This window comes from Buteo buteo, chromosome 5 (assembly GCF_964188355.1).
Source record: "Buteo buteo chromosome 5, bButBut1.hap1.1, whole genome shotgun sequence".
Lineage (NCBI taxonomy): Eukaryota > Metazoa > Chordata > Aves > Accipitriformes > Accipitridae > Buteo > Buteo buteo.
Window position 1 is genome coordinate 47,784,773 of NC_134175.1, and position 18,912 is coordinate 47,803,684.

Genomic DNA, 18,912 nt, shown 5'->3' on the forward strand with positions numbered 1-18,912 from the left:
TGAGATGAGCTGTACCTCTCAAAATTTCTATGAAGGTACAGCTGTGTGCACAAATGTGTCTAGTTTGCTGTGATGGGTAACAAGGCAACAAATGAATGATCAACCCCCCCCTCCTGGTAACATCGGTGAGTATGTGCTTTTGGCTGCTGAAAGCAGTTGTACCTTTTCAGTGTGAACTTTCCAGTCAATAACAATCTGCAGAGGTTAATGAGGAGAGCATTATGGTGCCTTGCTCTGTACAACTTCTCTGCAGCAAATGAAAACACCTACCTTCAGAGAGTATAGTCCAGTGCTTTTCACAAATCTTATGAATAAAAAAAGAAAACTAAACCAAAACACCCCAAACTAACTGTGAAACTACTGGAGAAAGATATTCTTTGTTACAACTGAAGTCAACTTTTTGTTCTCTGATATGGATATTTCTGTTCTACGTGCAAAAATGAGAGTCAAGACTAGTATTTTCAGTTCGGTGAACTCTTGTGTGTAACTGAAGTATTTAGGGAAAAAATGTCTTCATTTAATATACTTTCATGTGCCAATGATTTGTTTGAGTAAGTGTAATGGAGTGAAACTAAGAAGGGGAAAAGATCGCTTTGGCTGTATACCAGGAAAAAAACCCAACAGCAATAGATTATTTGAATAGAATAGCTTCTTAAGAGGAATTGTGGTGGAAATACCCATCTTTTGGGTCCTATAAAACTAGACTGGGCAATGAAATTGAAATATGCTGTAAGAAATAATCTTGTGTTTCTTCTCTAGGGAAATCCATAGATGACTCCTGTAGGGAATGGTCTAGGTTGTCTAATACGGAGCGCAATGGGTTTCCTATATTACAGAACAATAATGCAAGGCTAATGCTGAGGGATTTTTATTAATAAGCTTGGCTGATGTAAATTAGACAGTTACATTTCAAGCTTTACTGGGCACTAGGTTCTCAGCTGAGGTAAAACTCAACTTTATTTTTCAAAGGCTTAGGGTAGGAAGGAAAAAGCCTGAAAACTATCTGTACTCAGCTTTACAGGTTTTACAACTAAAACTATAATCTTGCTAATTTTGAGCTGTGGACTTCCATGTTATCAGTTATAGCTACAACACCACCCTTCTGAAAAGTTGGGCATTTCACGTGCTGGGTTTTGCCTTGCTGGGGCTCTTCTGCTGGAACCACCTTGAGGATGTGCTTTTAAATTCTGGAGTCTTAGTTGCAGCTATTTTAAGATGTGTCTGACCCCAGCTGCCTGCCCTGTCTCTGCTGGAGTTTACTGTCCCTGGAGCAGGGGTGACAGGGGATGTATATGTAGTTTCTCAGCTGTCATGACCCAGTAGTATTTTTTCTCACTGGAGAACTGTGGAGAGGGTTATGAACTGGGTTGTGGTGTGGGTGCTGAAGTCTGTGTGTTTATTCTGGCTGGGCGGTAGCTTCCAGCGGAGCTGATGGATGGCAAGGGTGAGATCTTAAGCTTGAAGCATGTAGGAGCAGCCAGAGCTTATGATTTAAACCCCAAAGCTGGTTTAGGTTTGTGTAAGCTTGGTTGCTATTGTGTGCTTCCAGAGCAAATATATACTTAAATAAGCATTTCTTAATACTATGTTCTAAAAAAACCAAATTCCTTCCTTTTAACTATTACAGACCTCTCACTTCTTCACGAAGTTTCGTAGGGTTTTCTGGTGTGTAGCCCAACTGCTATTCCCTTCTGCTTGCCCTGAAAAGGAAACATTTTGTATGTTAGAAGTACTACAAATAATGTAAAATGTAGTATATCCTCAACCTATAGTTTTTCTAACTTAGTAGGGTGGATATATATGACTGCAATTGTTGAAGTATTAGTAATACTGTTCACTCATGTTGCAGTGATAGATAGGGATTAAATTCAATAAACATTAAACACCCTATTTAGATTGTATAGGTATATCTTGAGTCTATTTTCAGAGAAGCAAACGATGATACTGAACAAATTGGAGAACTGCCTAAGCTTAATAAACCTTTCAAATGTCAGTTATTGTGTTGTGTATAATCCAGCAGAAAATTTAGTTTAATAGTTAGTTATATAGGAAATACGCAGCTATTTTTTCAAAAAGATCAATTGTGAAGAGATGCAAATCCTGCTAATTAAGAAATGATCCTATCTTTTACAAAGTTCAGATTTTTTTCCTAGTAGTAGCGTCTTATGAATTTTTGTAAGGATAATCAGCTTACAAGACAAACTCTTAAACAGAAAAAAATGGTACATTTCTCTCTTCAACAGGATATTTTTTTAAGTCTCTGAGATTCGGTGAGAAAGATAATGTCTCCTGTGTGGATTTGAGCAGCATTCAAGCGAGTTTAATCAGCCACAGGATTTTCATGCTACTGGATAAGCATGACCTGGGTGATGGGTGGCTGTTACACAAGTCCTTCTGTGACCAAGGAGAAAGGGGCATGGGTTTCTTTGCTCTTAAACAACTTGGCCTTTGTGAGTTGATGCTACCTAGAACTACACAAGTCAACTAGAGCATTGCTTCAGATGTGGGTGTGCAAAAGTAGCTTAGTCTTAGGCCTTAACATGTCTTTCACCTCAGACTTAACCTTTTTGATCTAGTTTGTTTGTTTCCTCCACCTTTAGCTTCATATATGTATCCTTTCTTACCCAAGAACTGGTAGGATAGTGAACCTTAAAGCAATTCAATATTTTTCCCATGAATATGCCTCCTTGGTAATTTAAAAAACAAAACTGATTTCTTGAATAATAATTACTGATAGGTAGTATTATATTATATATAGTACTTATATATTACTTATATAATACTGTATAATACTTTATTCACTGGTGATCATTTAGTGAGAGGAAATGAAATCAGTATCTCTATAGCTAGAGCATGTTTATTTTGAATGGCTTTTTGGAAACTGATTTCATTGAATGGAAGGCTTATTCACTTCATATTCTTTAAAAACCTAAAGTTTTGGCTGTACAATTAGACAAACTATAGTTGGTTTCTGAATTATGTATTTACTAGGAATAAAAAAGTTGGAGGAACAGGGTGTTATTTGTCAATTAACCTTCAGAAGGTGATCTTTTATTTCAGCCAGTGATGAAATATAAATATTTACAAAGGGACAAAAGTTAATTCATAACAGCTTTGCATTTCTTGAAGTGTTCAGCCCTGTTCAGGAAAAGACTGTCAACATTCAAATGGAATATGCAGTACGTGCACGTGGGATTTATTGGCATGGTCATTTTTTGGGCTTTCCTTAGAGACTGCTAAATGGTATTAATATTGGTCACTCTTAGACAGTAAGTTACTCTAACTTTTATGTTAGCTGTTAAATGCTTGAAGTAGTTTGTTGGTTAGAGACGTTTGATGTTTCAGTTGGGACAGGCTCCATAGCCTCTTTCTGGGGCATTGTGGAGAGACTGTGCCGTCATAGTTTAGAAGTGCACCGTGACATTACTGTTAAAAGTTGCTTTGTTACTCAGTTTTTGGACAGGACTTGAATCTAAGCTCACACTGTGCCCAGCTCACTCATGTTCAGTTACACACTGTGATGAGATGTTGGAACTCCTATGATGTGTCAAAATATGGCCAGCCTGGGAGGGAAACACTTTGATCCTGGAGGCTCAAGCCCAGGAAAGAAGGGATAGCAGAGAGAAGAGGGTCGGCAGGAATGGCTCATCTGGTTCACAACCCGCTTTCCTTCTTGCTCTTGAGGGAGCAGGACAGGGTCACTGATTTGCTTGGTGAAATGATCTGCGGGTTAAGTTCTGGCAGGCTGGATTTGACTTTTGGGGTGTGTTGGATAAACTACCTTCTGCAGGGTATCTAGACATTCCTGCCACTAGTTTGTTGACTGTAATGCCTTATTGAAACAAAGATAAAACATTGCTATGGTCAATGGTTAACATGCACACCTGCTTGTATGCACCTGGTACACTATTATTACTCTGAAAGAACCATTAGGATATAGTTTTTACACTGAGCCTCCACTCTTAGACATGAGAGCCAGCAAAAGGTCATGTTAACACTTAGGGCAATTCTTTGCATAGGTTTATGAAGTGTTTCGTGGGTTTATTGTTGGGGGAGTAGAAAATTCTGCTTTGTGTGTTTATATGCATATGTTTCTTAATGAGCTAGTAATTTTTTTCGGTGAAAAAGTTGAGATGATTCCAACACAAGTGTAAGAGGCTGGGAATGTGTTCTTGTCTAGCTCTAAGAGGTTGAAAAGTAACTTTATTTAGAATAATGTTTCCCTTCCTAGAAATTGAATATTTGTCAACAAGATAATATATTTGTCTGATGAAATTCGTGTTATATTGGTGTATGCAGTAGCTTTGAATCTTAAGATTCCTCCTTAAAAATTAAGAAAATGGAAAGCTGATACAGCTTTTGATGAAATTTAGCGTAAATAAGTTTTATGGAGGGTAGCCCATGCTTACTTTACATTCTATGTGCAGGTAATTAATTGGTGATAATCAAGTTCAGATGACTTGAAGTTTAACACAAGTATTTTTTTGACTAGGAGAGTACTTCAGTCGTTTCCTAAATAAAATGTGCTTTGAGAAATCCCTTTTTTATGTCTGCCTACCTGCCCACTACTGTTGTGCAAGTAGTACTCAGCTCTGTGAAAATCCTGATTAACAGAGACTGGCCTATTTAGCAGTGATTAGCAGGTGAAACAATACCTTCCTTAAGAGATGCAGAAGTGATAAGCCTATCATGTTTGGGGTCTGGGAGTACAGGTTAAGTAAAATACCTCTGAGTTTTTCTTTCCTCTTTTGTAGTAAGACAATGAAAGCAAACTCAGAGTGAAATCATCACTGACTGCTGCACCACATTCAGTATGGGCATATCATTCCATTTAAAAAACCCAACCAAACAACAAAGGTACTTGACACTTTAAAAATGCTTCTCTGATTTCCATTTTGAAAGCCAGAAACTTCTTCTGCCCTCATCCATTAAAACCTGTTTTACTGTTCCCAGCGCATGGTTTCTCTGATGGTCAGAGACTTCTGCCTGGCAAAATGGCCCCACCGACTGGTTTGTTAAGCCATGTCCAGACAGGCATGGCATTGCCTGAAAACTCGGGGGAGGTATTACCTGATAATGTCCTGTCACCTCTGGTGCTTTGTTGATGATAGCCTGCAGAGGAATAAATGCAGGTTCTAGCATGAAAACTGGCCCTCTTAAGTTGTTTCGTCCTGCAGATAACAGGCCTGTCTTCCTTGCTCTTCATTGATTTAATTCTACTCAGCCATTCTCCAACTGGTTTTGTGAACTGCGGCACGGTCTGTTCGCAACCATTTGATCTAATAGGCTGTGATGAGGGTTTGGTACTTGAAAAACCTTTTTGTCAGAGCTGATGACAGTGGCTAATCAACAATTCATAAATGCTTTCTTCAAAGTAGTATTTGGTCTTCTCCCCGAGCAGAGTACAGCATGTCGAACAAAGGGTGAGTGCGTAGGTGCATCTTCTCACCTTCAGTCTGCCCATAGGTCTGCTTTGCCCTGGTAGCCATAGGTGGCTGCACTAAGTGGGTAAGGTGTGTGGTGGCCCCCTCAGTCTGGGTGTCAGCCTGGGGACTGAAAAAAATCCTTCCTTCCCCTAAACACCTCTACACTTCAGGATAGCATCTTTGAAGCTTGTGTTCTCTTTTGCCTTGTAGTTTTGGTAAATATCCCCATGTCCCCACCCAAATCCTGATTAATGGATTAAGTGAAGTGATGGGCAGATGAGCAGTACTGCTGAACTGTTTCCCTGCTGTTCTCTGGCAGTCTTTCAGTATGTCTTAACAGAGCATCTGATGCTCTGTGTATTCATTCTCCATTGTTCCTTTTGCTGTTGGTTCGTTTCTTTTTAAAAAATGATGCATCCAGGCATATTGAAAAATAAAAGACTGCTGCTCTATGCAGGCTCCCAGTATGATATCAAGCTGCTCAAAGTTCTTGCTTCTTCCTGGTTTTCTCAATCTAAAAATTTGATTGGCTTAGTAAATCCATCCCCAAAAAAGTGAGATACGAATCTGTTCCTCAAAGACATATCAGGAGCTCGGGAACATCAGTTGTCTGGTTCTAATGCTGTAATGAGAAACTTCGCAAAAAGCTGAAGCTATTCAGAAGGATCTGAAAACTGTACTTATGTAAAATCATGGCTTCTGTCAGAACCTGCAATAAATAATAGAAGCCGCGGAAGGAGCCTCTGAAGTACAAATGCCCTGGGTAGAACAGGTACAGAGACAAGGCAGGAGACCAACTGATAATAATTGAAAATAACCACCTTTGCTTAGAGTTAAATTCTCAGTGAATCCAGCTGATTTAGCTGTGAGGCAGGAGGGGGCAAGATTACTACTGGTAGCTGGCATAAGGTCACTGGACGCTTTCTAAAAAGGATACTATACAGCAGTTACTTTCAGACTTTTTCAGTTTAGAGATCACTTCAAAGTAAACTTGGCTCATATCTGCTGTTCCTTCATGGTTACTAGGAGCTGACTGGTCTATTGGACTGAAATAATTGAGGAACAAATTAGAGCTGAGACAGTCCTGTGCATCTCATGCAAAAGATAGAATAGGGAATGGGCTCTATTTCTTCTTGGTTTTAGCTTTGGAGAGTTGAAGAAGAACAAACAGGTTCAATAAGGCTGAGGTAAGCTGTTCTAACACTTTCAGGATATGGTTCTGTATAAAATCCATTATGTACTTGGGTAACACCTTCAGTTCTTACTATTGAATAGGGTGTGCTCCCAGAAATAATGGTACTATAAGTACTAATACTTGCTTTATGGAAGAAGGATGTTCACATGTATCCTTCCTAGGAATTTTACTCTTGAGTGGTTCTGTACAGAGAATCAAAACAAATTGTAAACCTGTAAACAAAAATCTGTGTAAACACAGCTTCCACAATACATATGATTCCTGCTTAAAAAAAATATGGGGCAAACAAGTTCTATTATTTTAAATTTAGAGTGGCTGTTTGTTACTAGTTTTCATTTATGGAAAGTACTAATGAAGTACTGAAGATTGCCATAAATAAATACAAGTTTTATTTGGAAAGAAAAGTCACTTTTGAGAGACAGCTGAATTGTATTTGTGATTACACTTATGTCTTGATCCATATCATGCAGGAGACATATTCAATGATCTTTTTTTTTACCTTGTCATAGTAGATTTCTTAGTAGAGCTCTGTTAAGGGATCTGGTTTTATAGCATCTGCTTCCTCATCTGATAAAAACTGATAATTAGTTTTGTTTTCAAGGTTTTATACATTCGTGATTCAGAGTGATTCCCATGTCAGCAGACTTTAATGTGGAAGGGCTAATTCATATCACAAGTGAGTGAGAAGCAGTACCAGAAAGGCAGGAGGGAAAGCATCCACTGGGGATCATAGTGCTTTGCAGAGACGTCTTCTTCCTGTAGGAGCAGTAAACTTGTTTGCATCGTGACTGAATTGCACGTGGTCTTGCAGTGTCTTCTTACCAACATAAAACCTTATTTCTAAGTGTGTTGCCTGTCCCTAAGGAAGAGTTCCAACATGATTAGTGATGTGCAATCACATCTTTTGAGTAAGACAATTAATGCTCTTCTATCACAAGTAAAAACCACGTATATGGTCCAGCACTCAAATGTTCCAGGAAGATTGTAGTCTTTTGATCTTGTTTTAGTGATAGCAGGATATGTTTAAAGAAATTTTCTGTACTAAGAGAAAATGTTTTGTGGCAGAAACAATTGTGACTTTCATCTGGTTTGATCAGGATTCATTTCACCTCTTTTTAGCAACTTAATGGAGCTGCTTAAGTGAGAAGCTGTGCTTCTGGCAGGAACCTGTCTGATGGATGACAGCAAATCCTACCTAAAGGAGAGTCAGCCCAGTAACCCAGAGCTGCGCTCTGACAGGCCCGCCTTCTTTCATTAGCTATGTACAAAGGCTACTGCAAGTAGGGTGACTAATTATGTGTCTGTAGCTAGATGTGATGAATCTGGGCATGAGACTCTATTTCTGATAGGCAGGAGAAATTGTAGAGCTCTGTTAGGTGATAATACATAACAAAATTGCTTTGTTTGCTATTAGAAAGTTCTTCAGAGTTGGTGAGTTGACCTAAACTGTTTTTTCAGTTTTGTCCTTTGACAGGGAATGAGCATGTGGTTGTGGTGATTATAGTTCTTCAGTTGAATCTGTTGGTATTAAGGATACAAGGCAACCATGAAAGATGTGTGAAGAAAATACTACTTTAAATGCAAGTTTAATTTCTTACCCTTCCTTGAGAAATTGTTTTGGTTGTTTGAACCTATTCTGCTCCCAGGTGGCTAGGTGCTCTTTCACGGCTGAATTATGCCTGTGTGGACAACTAATGCATTGGCACCAATAACTGAGTACTCACAAGGCCCTAGTTATTCTCCAAATCAAAGGAGAAGATAATGAAGAAAGTTATAACATGACTGGTGTCATCAGGGTGGTAATTTGCAAAGGTGATGTCGAAATAAAGTCGTTAGTGGTATTGCATGATGCATAGGCGCTTGCTTTTATAAAGTATTGCATGAGGGTTCATCCTGCAGATTTTGAGTGCAAGTGGTCATTAGTGTGTGACACCTAGCTTGTCTAAATAGCAAAGCCGTTGTCCTCTTGTCACGTTTAATTTTCAAATACATCATTTAGTAAACACAGTAATATGGATATCAAAATATGGATTTTTTTTTCACACTTAAAAAGGGTGAACAAAATTTATGAATTACTTTTTTTAGGAGAATTACTGAAGTTTGGATTGCTATCTTGATACTGTAAACCTGCAATAAGTGGCAATGTCAAGGGTTCCCACCCCACCTCCTCCTGGGGAGATGTCCAGTGGACCTGTGGCTGAAAGCTGGTGTTACACACAGGTAATCTACATAAATTCCAATGGCTTTATTTTCTAGTCATAATTATAATTTAAAAGAATACCTAAGTTTATTGAGTTGTGCTGACAGTTTAACTAGTGCTCATAGTTAATGCTTGATATTTAAGTTAAATTTTATTGACATTTTCTACATCTTTTGTTCAGGTTAAAGTAGTAAAATTTTCCTACATGTGGACCATTAATAACTTCAGTTTTTGCCGAGAAGAAATGGGTGAAGTTTTAAAGAGTTCTACCTTTTCATCAGGGCCAAATGATAAAATGAAGTGGTAAGGTCTTTATTCTAGCAACTCTGTATTGTTTTTTTCCACTCACAAAGTTATAAAGCTAAATTGCAAATAAATGTTAAAACTCGGACTATAGGTACAGATTGATTCTAATTTCAAAGTTTCAACAGTCATAAGGGAAACATTTGTTTCGGTATCATTGTATCTTATAAAAATATTTCTGAATTTATTCTGGGTATGGTTTAAAATGTACAATTTCTGCATTTCTTTCAGGTGCCTGAGAGTGAATCCAAAGGGATTAGACGATGAAAGCAAAGACTACCTGTCATTATATTTGCTTTTAGTCAGTTGTCCAAAAAGTGAAGTCAGAGCAAAATTCAAATTTTCCCTGCTGAATGCTAAAAGAGAAGAAACAAAAGCAATGGGTAAGGGAATCTTAATGTATTGCGTGTGGATTTGCAAGAACATTCCCCCAAAAATCAATGTAATTTTTTTCAGTTGAGAACAGAATTTAATATTGAGGTAAACTTTAAAATATCTCTTTTTAATATCCTTTTAGAAACATAATTAAAAATCTTGTTCACGTTTCATACATTTCTGATCACTGAGTTATGTTAATTCTATCCCGAGCAGTATAAATTACAGCGTATTACTAACTGTTGTCACTCCAGATTCTTGTCACTTAGATTTTCTAGCAGATTATTCTTGCTTCCTGTTAGTAGGGGTGTACTTGCTTGTTTCTAGCTACAGTGGAAGTAAGTGTTTGATTTCCATAGTTAATTAGGATAAACATGCATGGTTGTGTTTTTAGACACTCCTTTACAATGTTTTGGTCTATTTCATCTGCTTTACACTGTAATCAGTTTAAAAACATGAGCCATGTACCCAAGGAGTTGGAAGACTTTGAAATAATTGGTGATTTGATTTAATTGCCTTCTTGGTATGAAAATTGCATGGGCTCTTAGTTTCAAACTTAAAAGCACAGCCTTCATTGGAAACACTTTTTGTGAAAGCTGCAATTCTCATGAAAATGTGTAATTTAATACTGGTCTGCACTGAGTTTGTGCTGTTGCTAGTCCTGTATATGAAGAATCTGTCTACTTTTCTTCCCTCCTCCTACTCCAGGACTTGGGAGATCTTGCAGGGTCTGTTCTGTTGCAAGTTCTGAATTTCTTGGAAGAATCTATAGCTCTCCAGTACTCATACCCAAAGTTCATGCTACTTTCTCCTTATGTATCTAGGCCTACTTGTAATCTTTGAAGTAAATCCACAAAACAGAGTTCAAATCTAAAAATTAAATGTTTGGACTTTTTGAAAGGAAAGTAAATGCATATATTTCACTTTGTCCTCTTCCACTGATGGAGTTGGTTGCTTCAATCCCTGCAAGACTCCTGGTTCTGGAGCTTATGTGAACAAAGCTTCACTTTTATACATTTGGTAGATCATGGCTTTTGGCTTGAGACAGCCTTCCAGTCCAGTAGTGGATTGGTGTATGCATTTAAATGGAACTGTGGTGTGTGCATTAAAAAATATTTTAATAATCATAGAATCACAGAATTGTTGAGGTTGTAAGGGACTTCTGGAGGTTGTCTAGTCCAAACCCCCTGCTGAAAGCCAGGTCAACTAGAGCAGTTTGCTTGGAACCTTGTGCTTTGAATATCTCCAAGGATGGAGACTCCACAACTTACCTGGGCAATGCATTCTAGTGCTTAACTAGATGCTGCTGGTCCTCTTTTGCCTTAAAGGTTCGTTGCTGGCTCTTGTTCATTTGTTGTCCACCAGGATCCCAATCATCAGTCATCTATTTTCTTCCTGATCAGTAGGTTTGTAGCAGACACTGAGCACAGCGTTGCTCCTGTTGGCCTGCCCTCTAATCCGGACCCATAAATCCTCAGCTGGCTCATTGTCCATTTCAAGGCAGAGCTCTGCCCACTCCTGCTGTTCTCACGTAAAGGGCAGCTCCCTCGCCTCACCTTCCTGGCCTGGCTTCCCGAAAGAGCCTGTACCTGTTCACGGCAGTACTCCAGCCACACATCCCACCATGTCTCTGTGAGGCCAAGGGAAATGGTAGCCCTGCAACTGCACACAGAACTTGAATTCCTTCTGTTTCTTCCCCATGCTGTGTACATGAGTTTACAGGCGCTTCAGAGAGGCACTCCTGAAGATTATTTGTTAAGCGTTACTTTAAATGCTAAAAATCACAAGGTGCTAAAACCCCCAAATCCTATGAGTAGATGTGTCTTCGGTTTCTGCAATAGTAGTTGTCCTGTATTTGGCACTACAGGAATTATAAGCATCTTTTCATTTTGGGAAATTGCCAACAGAAATCTTATTTCTTGGACTTTCTAGCCATTTACCATCTGCTTCTGGAGATGTTGTGTTTTTATTTATACAGTATAATGATGCCTCACTTCAGATGTCCTTTGTAAATTGGTAATTCATGCATAGACTGCTGTTTCAAGTGATGAAGCTGTGTATAAAATAGGTAACGAACTAACATTTGTAACTTTATTAGAAGAAAAATACATTTACACTTTTTTGCCGCTTTATTTTTGTGGTTTTGTGTACTTAAATTACTACTGATCACTTAATTTCAGCAAGTTAACACTGGTTGCTGATAGTAGTAAAATCTAAGTCTGCAGAATAAAGAATTGGGCTGAATCTACAGAAGAAATTTTTTACCCAATTTTAAAAATGCCATTTTCTGATTTGATTTTTTTCATTCAATTTCATGAGGTTTGTTGTGAGTTTTTGGCAAGTTGGTAAAAATGTGAAAACACTAGTCCAGACGCCAAACAATATTTTTTAAAATGGCAGTTTTTCTTCCTTGGCATACAGATTTAAAAATGTGAACAGTGTTCTATGTTTGTTCTGTTGTCCTCAAAGCCCACGCTGCACTTCAGTAAGTGCATTTCCCTCTGCTTCTGTGCATGTCATGGTTTAACCTCAGCCGGCAGCCAAGTACCACCCAGCCACTCACTCGCCTCCCTCGCAGTGGGATGGGGGAGAGAATCGGAAGGGTAAAAGTGAGAAAACTTGTGGGTTCAGATAAAGACAGTTTAATAGGGAAAGCAAAAGCTGTGCACGCAAGCAAAGCAAACCGAGGAATTCATTCAGCAGTTCCCATGGGCAGGCAGGTGTTCAGCCACCTCCAGGACAGCAGGGCTCCGATACGCCTGATGGTGACTTGGGAAAACAAACGCCATCACTCCCAATGTCCCCCCTTCCTCCTTCTTCCCCCAGATTTACGTACTGACCATGACGTCCTATGGTCTGGAACATCCCTTGGGTCAGTTGGGGTCAGCTGTCCCGGCTGTGTCCCCTCCAACTCCTTGTGCCCCCCCAGCCTCCTCGCTGGTGGGGTGGGGGGAGAAGCAGAAAAGCCCTTGGCTCTGGGTAAGCACTGCTCAGCAGTAATGAAAACATCCCTGAGTTATCAGCACTGTTTCCAGCACAAATCCAAAACATAGCCCCATGCTACCTGCTATGAGAAAAATTAACTCTACTTCAGCCAAAACCAGCACAGCTCTGCATGGGTAAAGGATTTTTTGTTTGAATTATGTGAGTGTAATAAGGTGAAAGGGATAGACACACGTGCTGCAGTGTCAGTTCCTGGGTTGTTCTTTGTATTAAAAAAATACAATCAAAACCTGTAAAACATTTTGCTTGATCTAATTCTGGTGAAAAGCTGTTATGAATATCATTTCTCCAGCTATTGGCAGTGAGGACAAAATATTATACATGTATGTTTTCAAACATAAACAGTGTGTTATGTGGTCAAGTCTGTTTCAGTGATGCTGCTAAGTTAACCAGTGTAGGGAAGTCTCACTTTCCTGATGTCTTTATTTTGGACATTGTAGAAATGGTATTTTAACGGATTCTGTCATGAAAAATACTTTGCTTTTATAACAAACTTCTGGAGAGCAATTTAGAAGTTGAATTCAGAAGGCTAGTATCTATCCATACAGCATATGAAATGGTGACATGTTTCTTGCCCAGCTTTTTTGAAATGAAAGCTCTTAGAGAACTATTCTTGAGATTCCTCCCCTCCCAGTCTTATTTCAGAAGTATTCTTGCTCTCTTTATTTTGAATGATCTTTCTAAATATTCAGAATGTGGTTTATTCTACATATATTCTCAAAGCCATTCCCGAATAACCTCCTTCCCATGTTTTAGTTCCATGTAAAAGTATATGGTGTTCTTTCCTGTGGTTCAGTTTGTGGAACAAGTGGCCACCTTACAGTAAACCTGCAATGTAAAATAGCTAATCTTACTGAATTACATGTATTTGCACTAATATGACCTTGGGAACCCTTTTGCTGGGCTGTGACCATTCAAACTGGAAAAAAAGGTTTGTGTGGTCACAGCAAATCTGATGGATAAAAAAAAAATTCTCATAACTATGGCTAAAAATGTAAATATAAACAATATCTTTTTATGACCAAAAAAGTAGTTTGTTACTGAAAGCTTTTATTTCTGTTTTGCTTTTTTAATGCTTTTGCTGTATTTCAAAATAATTTCAACCTGTGAAACAAGATTTTCCATTTCAGGAAGAAGTCAAAACAGATTTTTATGACAACTGCAGAAGTGTTGTCAGAATGCATTTGTGATGACAAATTCATTGTAATGGTACTTCCCTGTGAACAATTTCTGTTTTGACACATTGGCATTGTTAAACATTTAACTGAAAAACTCCTCTCTTGCTGGATGGTGCCTAAGATAACATCTAAGGAGATTATATGGTTTGAATTGCAAATTGTGCTCTACTAAGTTCTATCAAGTGTTTTATAAAATAACACTGTTATAACATTTAGAAAACCCAGAACTGATTAAAACTTTTTTTAAAATGACACATGATCCAAATGTGTTAAATTGATTCATTTTTTGATTAACACTTAGCCTTAGTATAGAATTCAGGTGTTATTTGTTAATATTTTTATTTAACTTACTTATTTGTACATAACTTTTTTATCAGAAAGCCAAAGAGCATATCGATTTGTGCAAGGCAAGGACTGGGGTTTTAAGAAATTCATCCGAAGAGATTTTTTACTGGATGAAGCTAATGGTCTTCTACCAGATGACAAGCTTACCTTATTTTGTGAGGTGGGTATAAGTTTTTAAGTGGTAAACTTTTAACATAAAATGTTTTCTGCTGTAATGAGTAGATGTTTATGTTGATTTAAACAGTAATATGCTATAAAAGTTGTCTTCTGTTAGCTATAAAAATGGTAAAATACACATTTACTTGTTTTGTCTGCATTGTATTTTGTTTTCTTTTTTGATATGCTTATACTGAAGTGTAGAATGAGTCTGAATTGATCACTTGTAAACTGTTGGGCTTTTCCATTAATCTGCCAGGATTACATTAGAATCGACTGAAGAATTATTTATGCAAAAGGTGGCTGGTACGTGCTGTCTGTAGAAGTACTGTAGAAGTACTGAGGTCACTTTTATTTAAAGAAATTGTATTTGGAATTATAGGATTGTTTTTCACTGGATAAGCAACAGGAAATGTCTACATGCTGGCTCACATTATTTAAAAAAAACTAATTGTCAGAATCTATATTCCTGTAATATTATAATCAATGGCTTTAACCAATGAACAGGTCTTTCCAGTAAATGAAACACTTTTATAGTTAATTGTTACATTTTGTTTTCTGAACAAATGCAAGTATCCTGTAGAAGCACTGCCTAATACTGAGAATTAATATCAAGAGCTGTGGTGTAAATTTAATGTTATGGTGTATTATGGGTCACTTTTAGAATATTAGTTATGTTGGTAATGTAAATTGTCATATTAAAATTCAGTAAAACGCTTACACAATGTTAAAAATGGAAACTAGAGAAAGTTGCAGTGTAAGTACAGTGTATGTTAAATATACATTGGCTGGTTATCTTTGCTGCCATAAAGTGATTAGTGACTTAGGAGGATGATAGATGCTCTAACTGCTAATAACTTTGCTTTGATCTGTGTATTTACAGGAAATGTGTAAAATTGTCTTGGCAAGATTACAATTTAATTATATGTCATTATGCTGTGTAGGAAGAATAATTGAAATGTGGCCCCTGAGACTAGATATTGCAAATATAGTGCATCTTATTTTCACTTAAACAAGTTAAATTAGCTGCATGATAAATTTGTTATGAATACAATTATTTGGGTGATAAAAGCAGATGTAACAAGTTTTTTATGGTTCTATAAAGATACTTTTGAGTATTTCCTCATTTTAAGTTTTCCTCATAATGAATACTTTGATGTAAATGAACAGCTCTTCCAAAAACAAATAATATTTTGAAATAGGTCACTATCTAATTTTTATGTATAAAGTTTGGTTAAAAAAAAGAATGAACTAATACTGAATTTTCCAGAGAGAAATATTGTTGTTTAAATTTTGATGCTAATCTTTAAATACAACTGTTTCCCTACAAAACTTCTCAATATTTTAATGAGTGGCTTTTGTGAAGTGTTTGACCTACCCTGATTATAAATGCTGAAGGAAGTACAACATTTAGTTATGCACAGTGAGAATGTTAAAATAAATTCTGGCTTGTTCCAGGCTAAAGCAAACAAAATTGGAAATCCAGATAATTTTAAAATTTGTTTATTCTGATGTGTTCTTCTAGCTCTTCAGCTGTCATTAAAAGTAACAGGTGTTGTTAGAAGGACCTGTTTCTATAGACAAGTCTGAAGTTTTTGTCCTTGTAAAACTTAACTGTAAGTTCTAATTTCTGTGTTTGCCTTCCTACTTGTTATCCTAGTTGGAAGAGTGACTTAACCACTTCTTAAAACTGTATTGCACTTGGCTTGATGAAGCTTAATGGATACAGCTAGTATTTAGTAAAGGTCACCAAGTACCAACTGTGCTGGTTGGGTTGTCTTTTCTCCCTGTTGGGTTGCAGAAGGATTATTTATTTAGTCTTCCATAGCAGCAAAGGTATTCTTTTTATGTTGCCAGATGTTCTTAAGGTCAGTTGGATATGTCCTTGGATTGGAAACTGAAGGGTTGTTAGGTTAAACACTTCACAAAGTCTAGTGTTGCCACTGGCAAGTGACCTATTGATTCAATACGACATCATAATTTTATTTTTTTAAGCAAGCTGATCTGTTTCATTTAGTTCTCACTTTCCATATAATCTGAAATTACTGAAGCCTTGAAGTATTTTAATTTGCTAATAGAATAGTAGATTGTCTGTAGGGATGTTTTTCCTACAGATCTCTTTCACAGATCTCTTGCCTAGTTTAGGTTGGGAGAATAGTCTAGAGTATCACTTACATCATCTTTACTATTAGACTTCCACAGACTCAGACCCAAGAAAATGATACACATTATCCATGTTAACTGTCATCACACTCAGAACTTGTTCAAGTCCTAGTTTGTACATTTTTATACACCCTTACACATGAAGGCATGCAATGCAAACAGGGCCTGTGCCCCTAAAGTGTGTATGCCGTGCAAAAGCTGCATGTTTGATAGCTTTCTAAGAACTAAAGTAAATCAGACCTTGTGGAGTACCTGGAAATCCTGACTAGATTGCTACCACTCTAAGATAGGTTGTTTGCTGTTAGTTCTAGCATCTTCTCATCATCCTGCCGTTTAGTGAAGAAATACCTTCACTCTTGCGAGTGATTTTATAATCACAACTCTAAGGTGCCTGAAGTAAGGATTTTTATCAGGTGTTGAGACAGTCATAAAACATTCACTTTTAGCCTAAGATGAGTTTTCAATAGTTATGTGGGATTAACTTGATTGGATTTCAGCTTGATTTAAATACATTAAAAAAAGAGAATGCACTTGATTTTTAAACATACCATCTGGACAAGTGAGATATGAAATACCAGACCCCTCTAAGTGTTTGTATTTAGAATCTTTAAAAGTTGTTACTATCTATAGACAATACATGCCAGGCCACTCAGTTGTAGGAGACTTGAATTAAAATTTGGCTTTGATTATATCTTAAAAGGATGGCTCATAGCAAATTGTGTTGCATGACTATCAATATATATTGGAAACCATTCTAAAATAGAAGCTTGGAACATCAGAGATCAGTTTATGTACACGTAAAGAATGGCGTAGGTGACCTTCCTAGGCACTGTCTATAGCTAACGAGGATGCTGTGCGGACAACTCGGATCGTGAACTGAGTCAAGTCTCTGGAGAAGCAGAACTCTCCTTTGCAAACAGAAGATTAGCTTTGCTAAGCTATAACTACATTTGAGTGTATGTATATCTCCTGAAATCACTCTGTGTGTATGAAAACTGTGAAATAGAGTACACAATAGCTCTATAGATTTTTCAATCTTATGAATGTATAGTCTTAGTTTGAAAATGAAATTTTTGCAGTGCTTTGGGGTATTTTTTTTTCCTTTAAAAGGTGGAAGAATATAAAGGAATTTCTTATAATCACAAGGCGGTATGGGATGAAACAGGGAATTAGGCAATGATTCAAATCCCCAAGCTGCTGTTTTAATTGGATCATCCTCCTCTTCTGATCTGGAGTTTGGTTTGCAGTGCTCTGACTTTCTGTGAAGCTAAGCTGTGCTATTTTTGCTTTATGCCAGATTTATTCCAGATGCTGTGCCTCTGGAAATCAAAGCACTGATCTTAAGAGTATCAGCATTTTCTCTTAATATATAATCCTTATTTTCTGTATTTGGGAGATCCAGTGATCAAGATCTTGTAGTATGGCTCTTTTCTTCATTATGAAGGTTTTATTCTCAGGTGTGTGCTCTTGGACAACAGAAGTAAAATCTGCAGAGCTCTTCTGTTTTCCCAACATACTGATTAAAAGGACTTAATATGTAAAGATATCTGAAAAAAGCAAGTAAGAACGCTACTGTCCTGTTTACTACGTATGTGAAAGACTTAAACATGGGGAATAATAGCAATATATTCACATCAGATGCACATATTTCACAGCTTTCTTAACTAGTTCTGTACTGTAAGCGTGCATTTCATTATTGAAGTTACCCACTACATCGTATATTTCATTGACTTACATTTCTGAAATAATAACTTTTAATCTTGTTTGGAAGACAATCACTTGTGATTCCTGCCTCAGCTGGACATGGTAAAATGAAATAATGAAGAAGCTATGTTACTTGCACTTAGTTTGCATTATGACATTGCAGGTTAAGTATGAATTTACTGTAATTAAAATTAGGAATATCATACTAATCAAAACTTCTGTACTTTTCTGTCACCTTGTGATCCCGATGATCTGTTTCAAACTTTATATTGTATATATTTTACTTAAATGTGTGAAGAGTATTGAACTGTTAATTTATCTCTGAAACAGCATTAACTTTTATTTTTTGATCCCACTGGTATCCCAAGAACCATATCTGTCCTTGACTTATTTACTTTGGCATTTCTATCAGGTGGCATGTGGTATTGTGCTCTTTCTTTTTGTTTTGATTGGATAAATACACAATGTTAGAGTCTCTAAGTAAAGCCCTATTTGTTTTATGTTACTTAAAAGTAAACTGTAAACCATTAGTTTATGGTTCTGGCCTAATGCAAGAAACACCGCTGTTTTTGCTTTGCAATTGCTGAACTTGTAGCAATAGGTACTGTAATTTAATTAATGGCATTCAGTTATGAAGGAGTTGTCTTGCTGTGATTTTCTGTTAGGTAAGCGTGGTCCAAGACTCAGTAAATATATCAGGACAGTCTAATACAAACACTTTGAAGGTACCTGAATGTCGACTAGCAGAAGATTTAGGGAATCTCTGGGAAACAACAAGATTTACAGATTGCAGTTTTTATGTAGGAGGACAAGAATTCAAAGCTCATAAATCTGTCCTTGCAGGTACTTTCTACTTTTGTATTG

General features: G+C 37.1%; 2 protein-coding genes across 3 annotated transcripts in view; both read left to right on the forward strand.

Moving 5' to 3' along the window:
* The window catches only part of LOC142031462 (carnosine N-methyltransferase 2), a 438,402-nt gene that overhangs the window by 224,977 nt on the left and 194,513 nt on the right, over positions 1–18,912 (forward strand). The window lies entirely within an intron of this gene.
* SPOPL (speckle type BTB/POZ protein like) overlaps positions 1–18,912 on the forward strand; it is a 38,697-nt gene that overhangs the window by 9,001 nt on the left and 10,784 nt on the right. The window contains exons 2-6 of the mRNA XM_075028944.1: positions 8,707–8,841; positions 9,003–9,124; positions 9,356–9,507; positions 14,058–14,185; positions 18,714–18,891. Coding sequence (XP_074885045.1) covers positions 8,764–8,841; positions 9,003–9,124; positions 9,356–9,507; positions 14,058–14,185; positions 18,714–18,891 — 658 coding nt within the window. The 5' untranslated portion in view covers positions 8,707–8,763. The remainder of the gene's footprint in view (positions 1–8,706; positions 8,842–9,002; positions 9,125–9,355; positions 9,508–14,057; positions 14,186–18,713; positions 18,892–18,912) is intronic.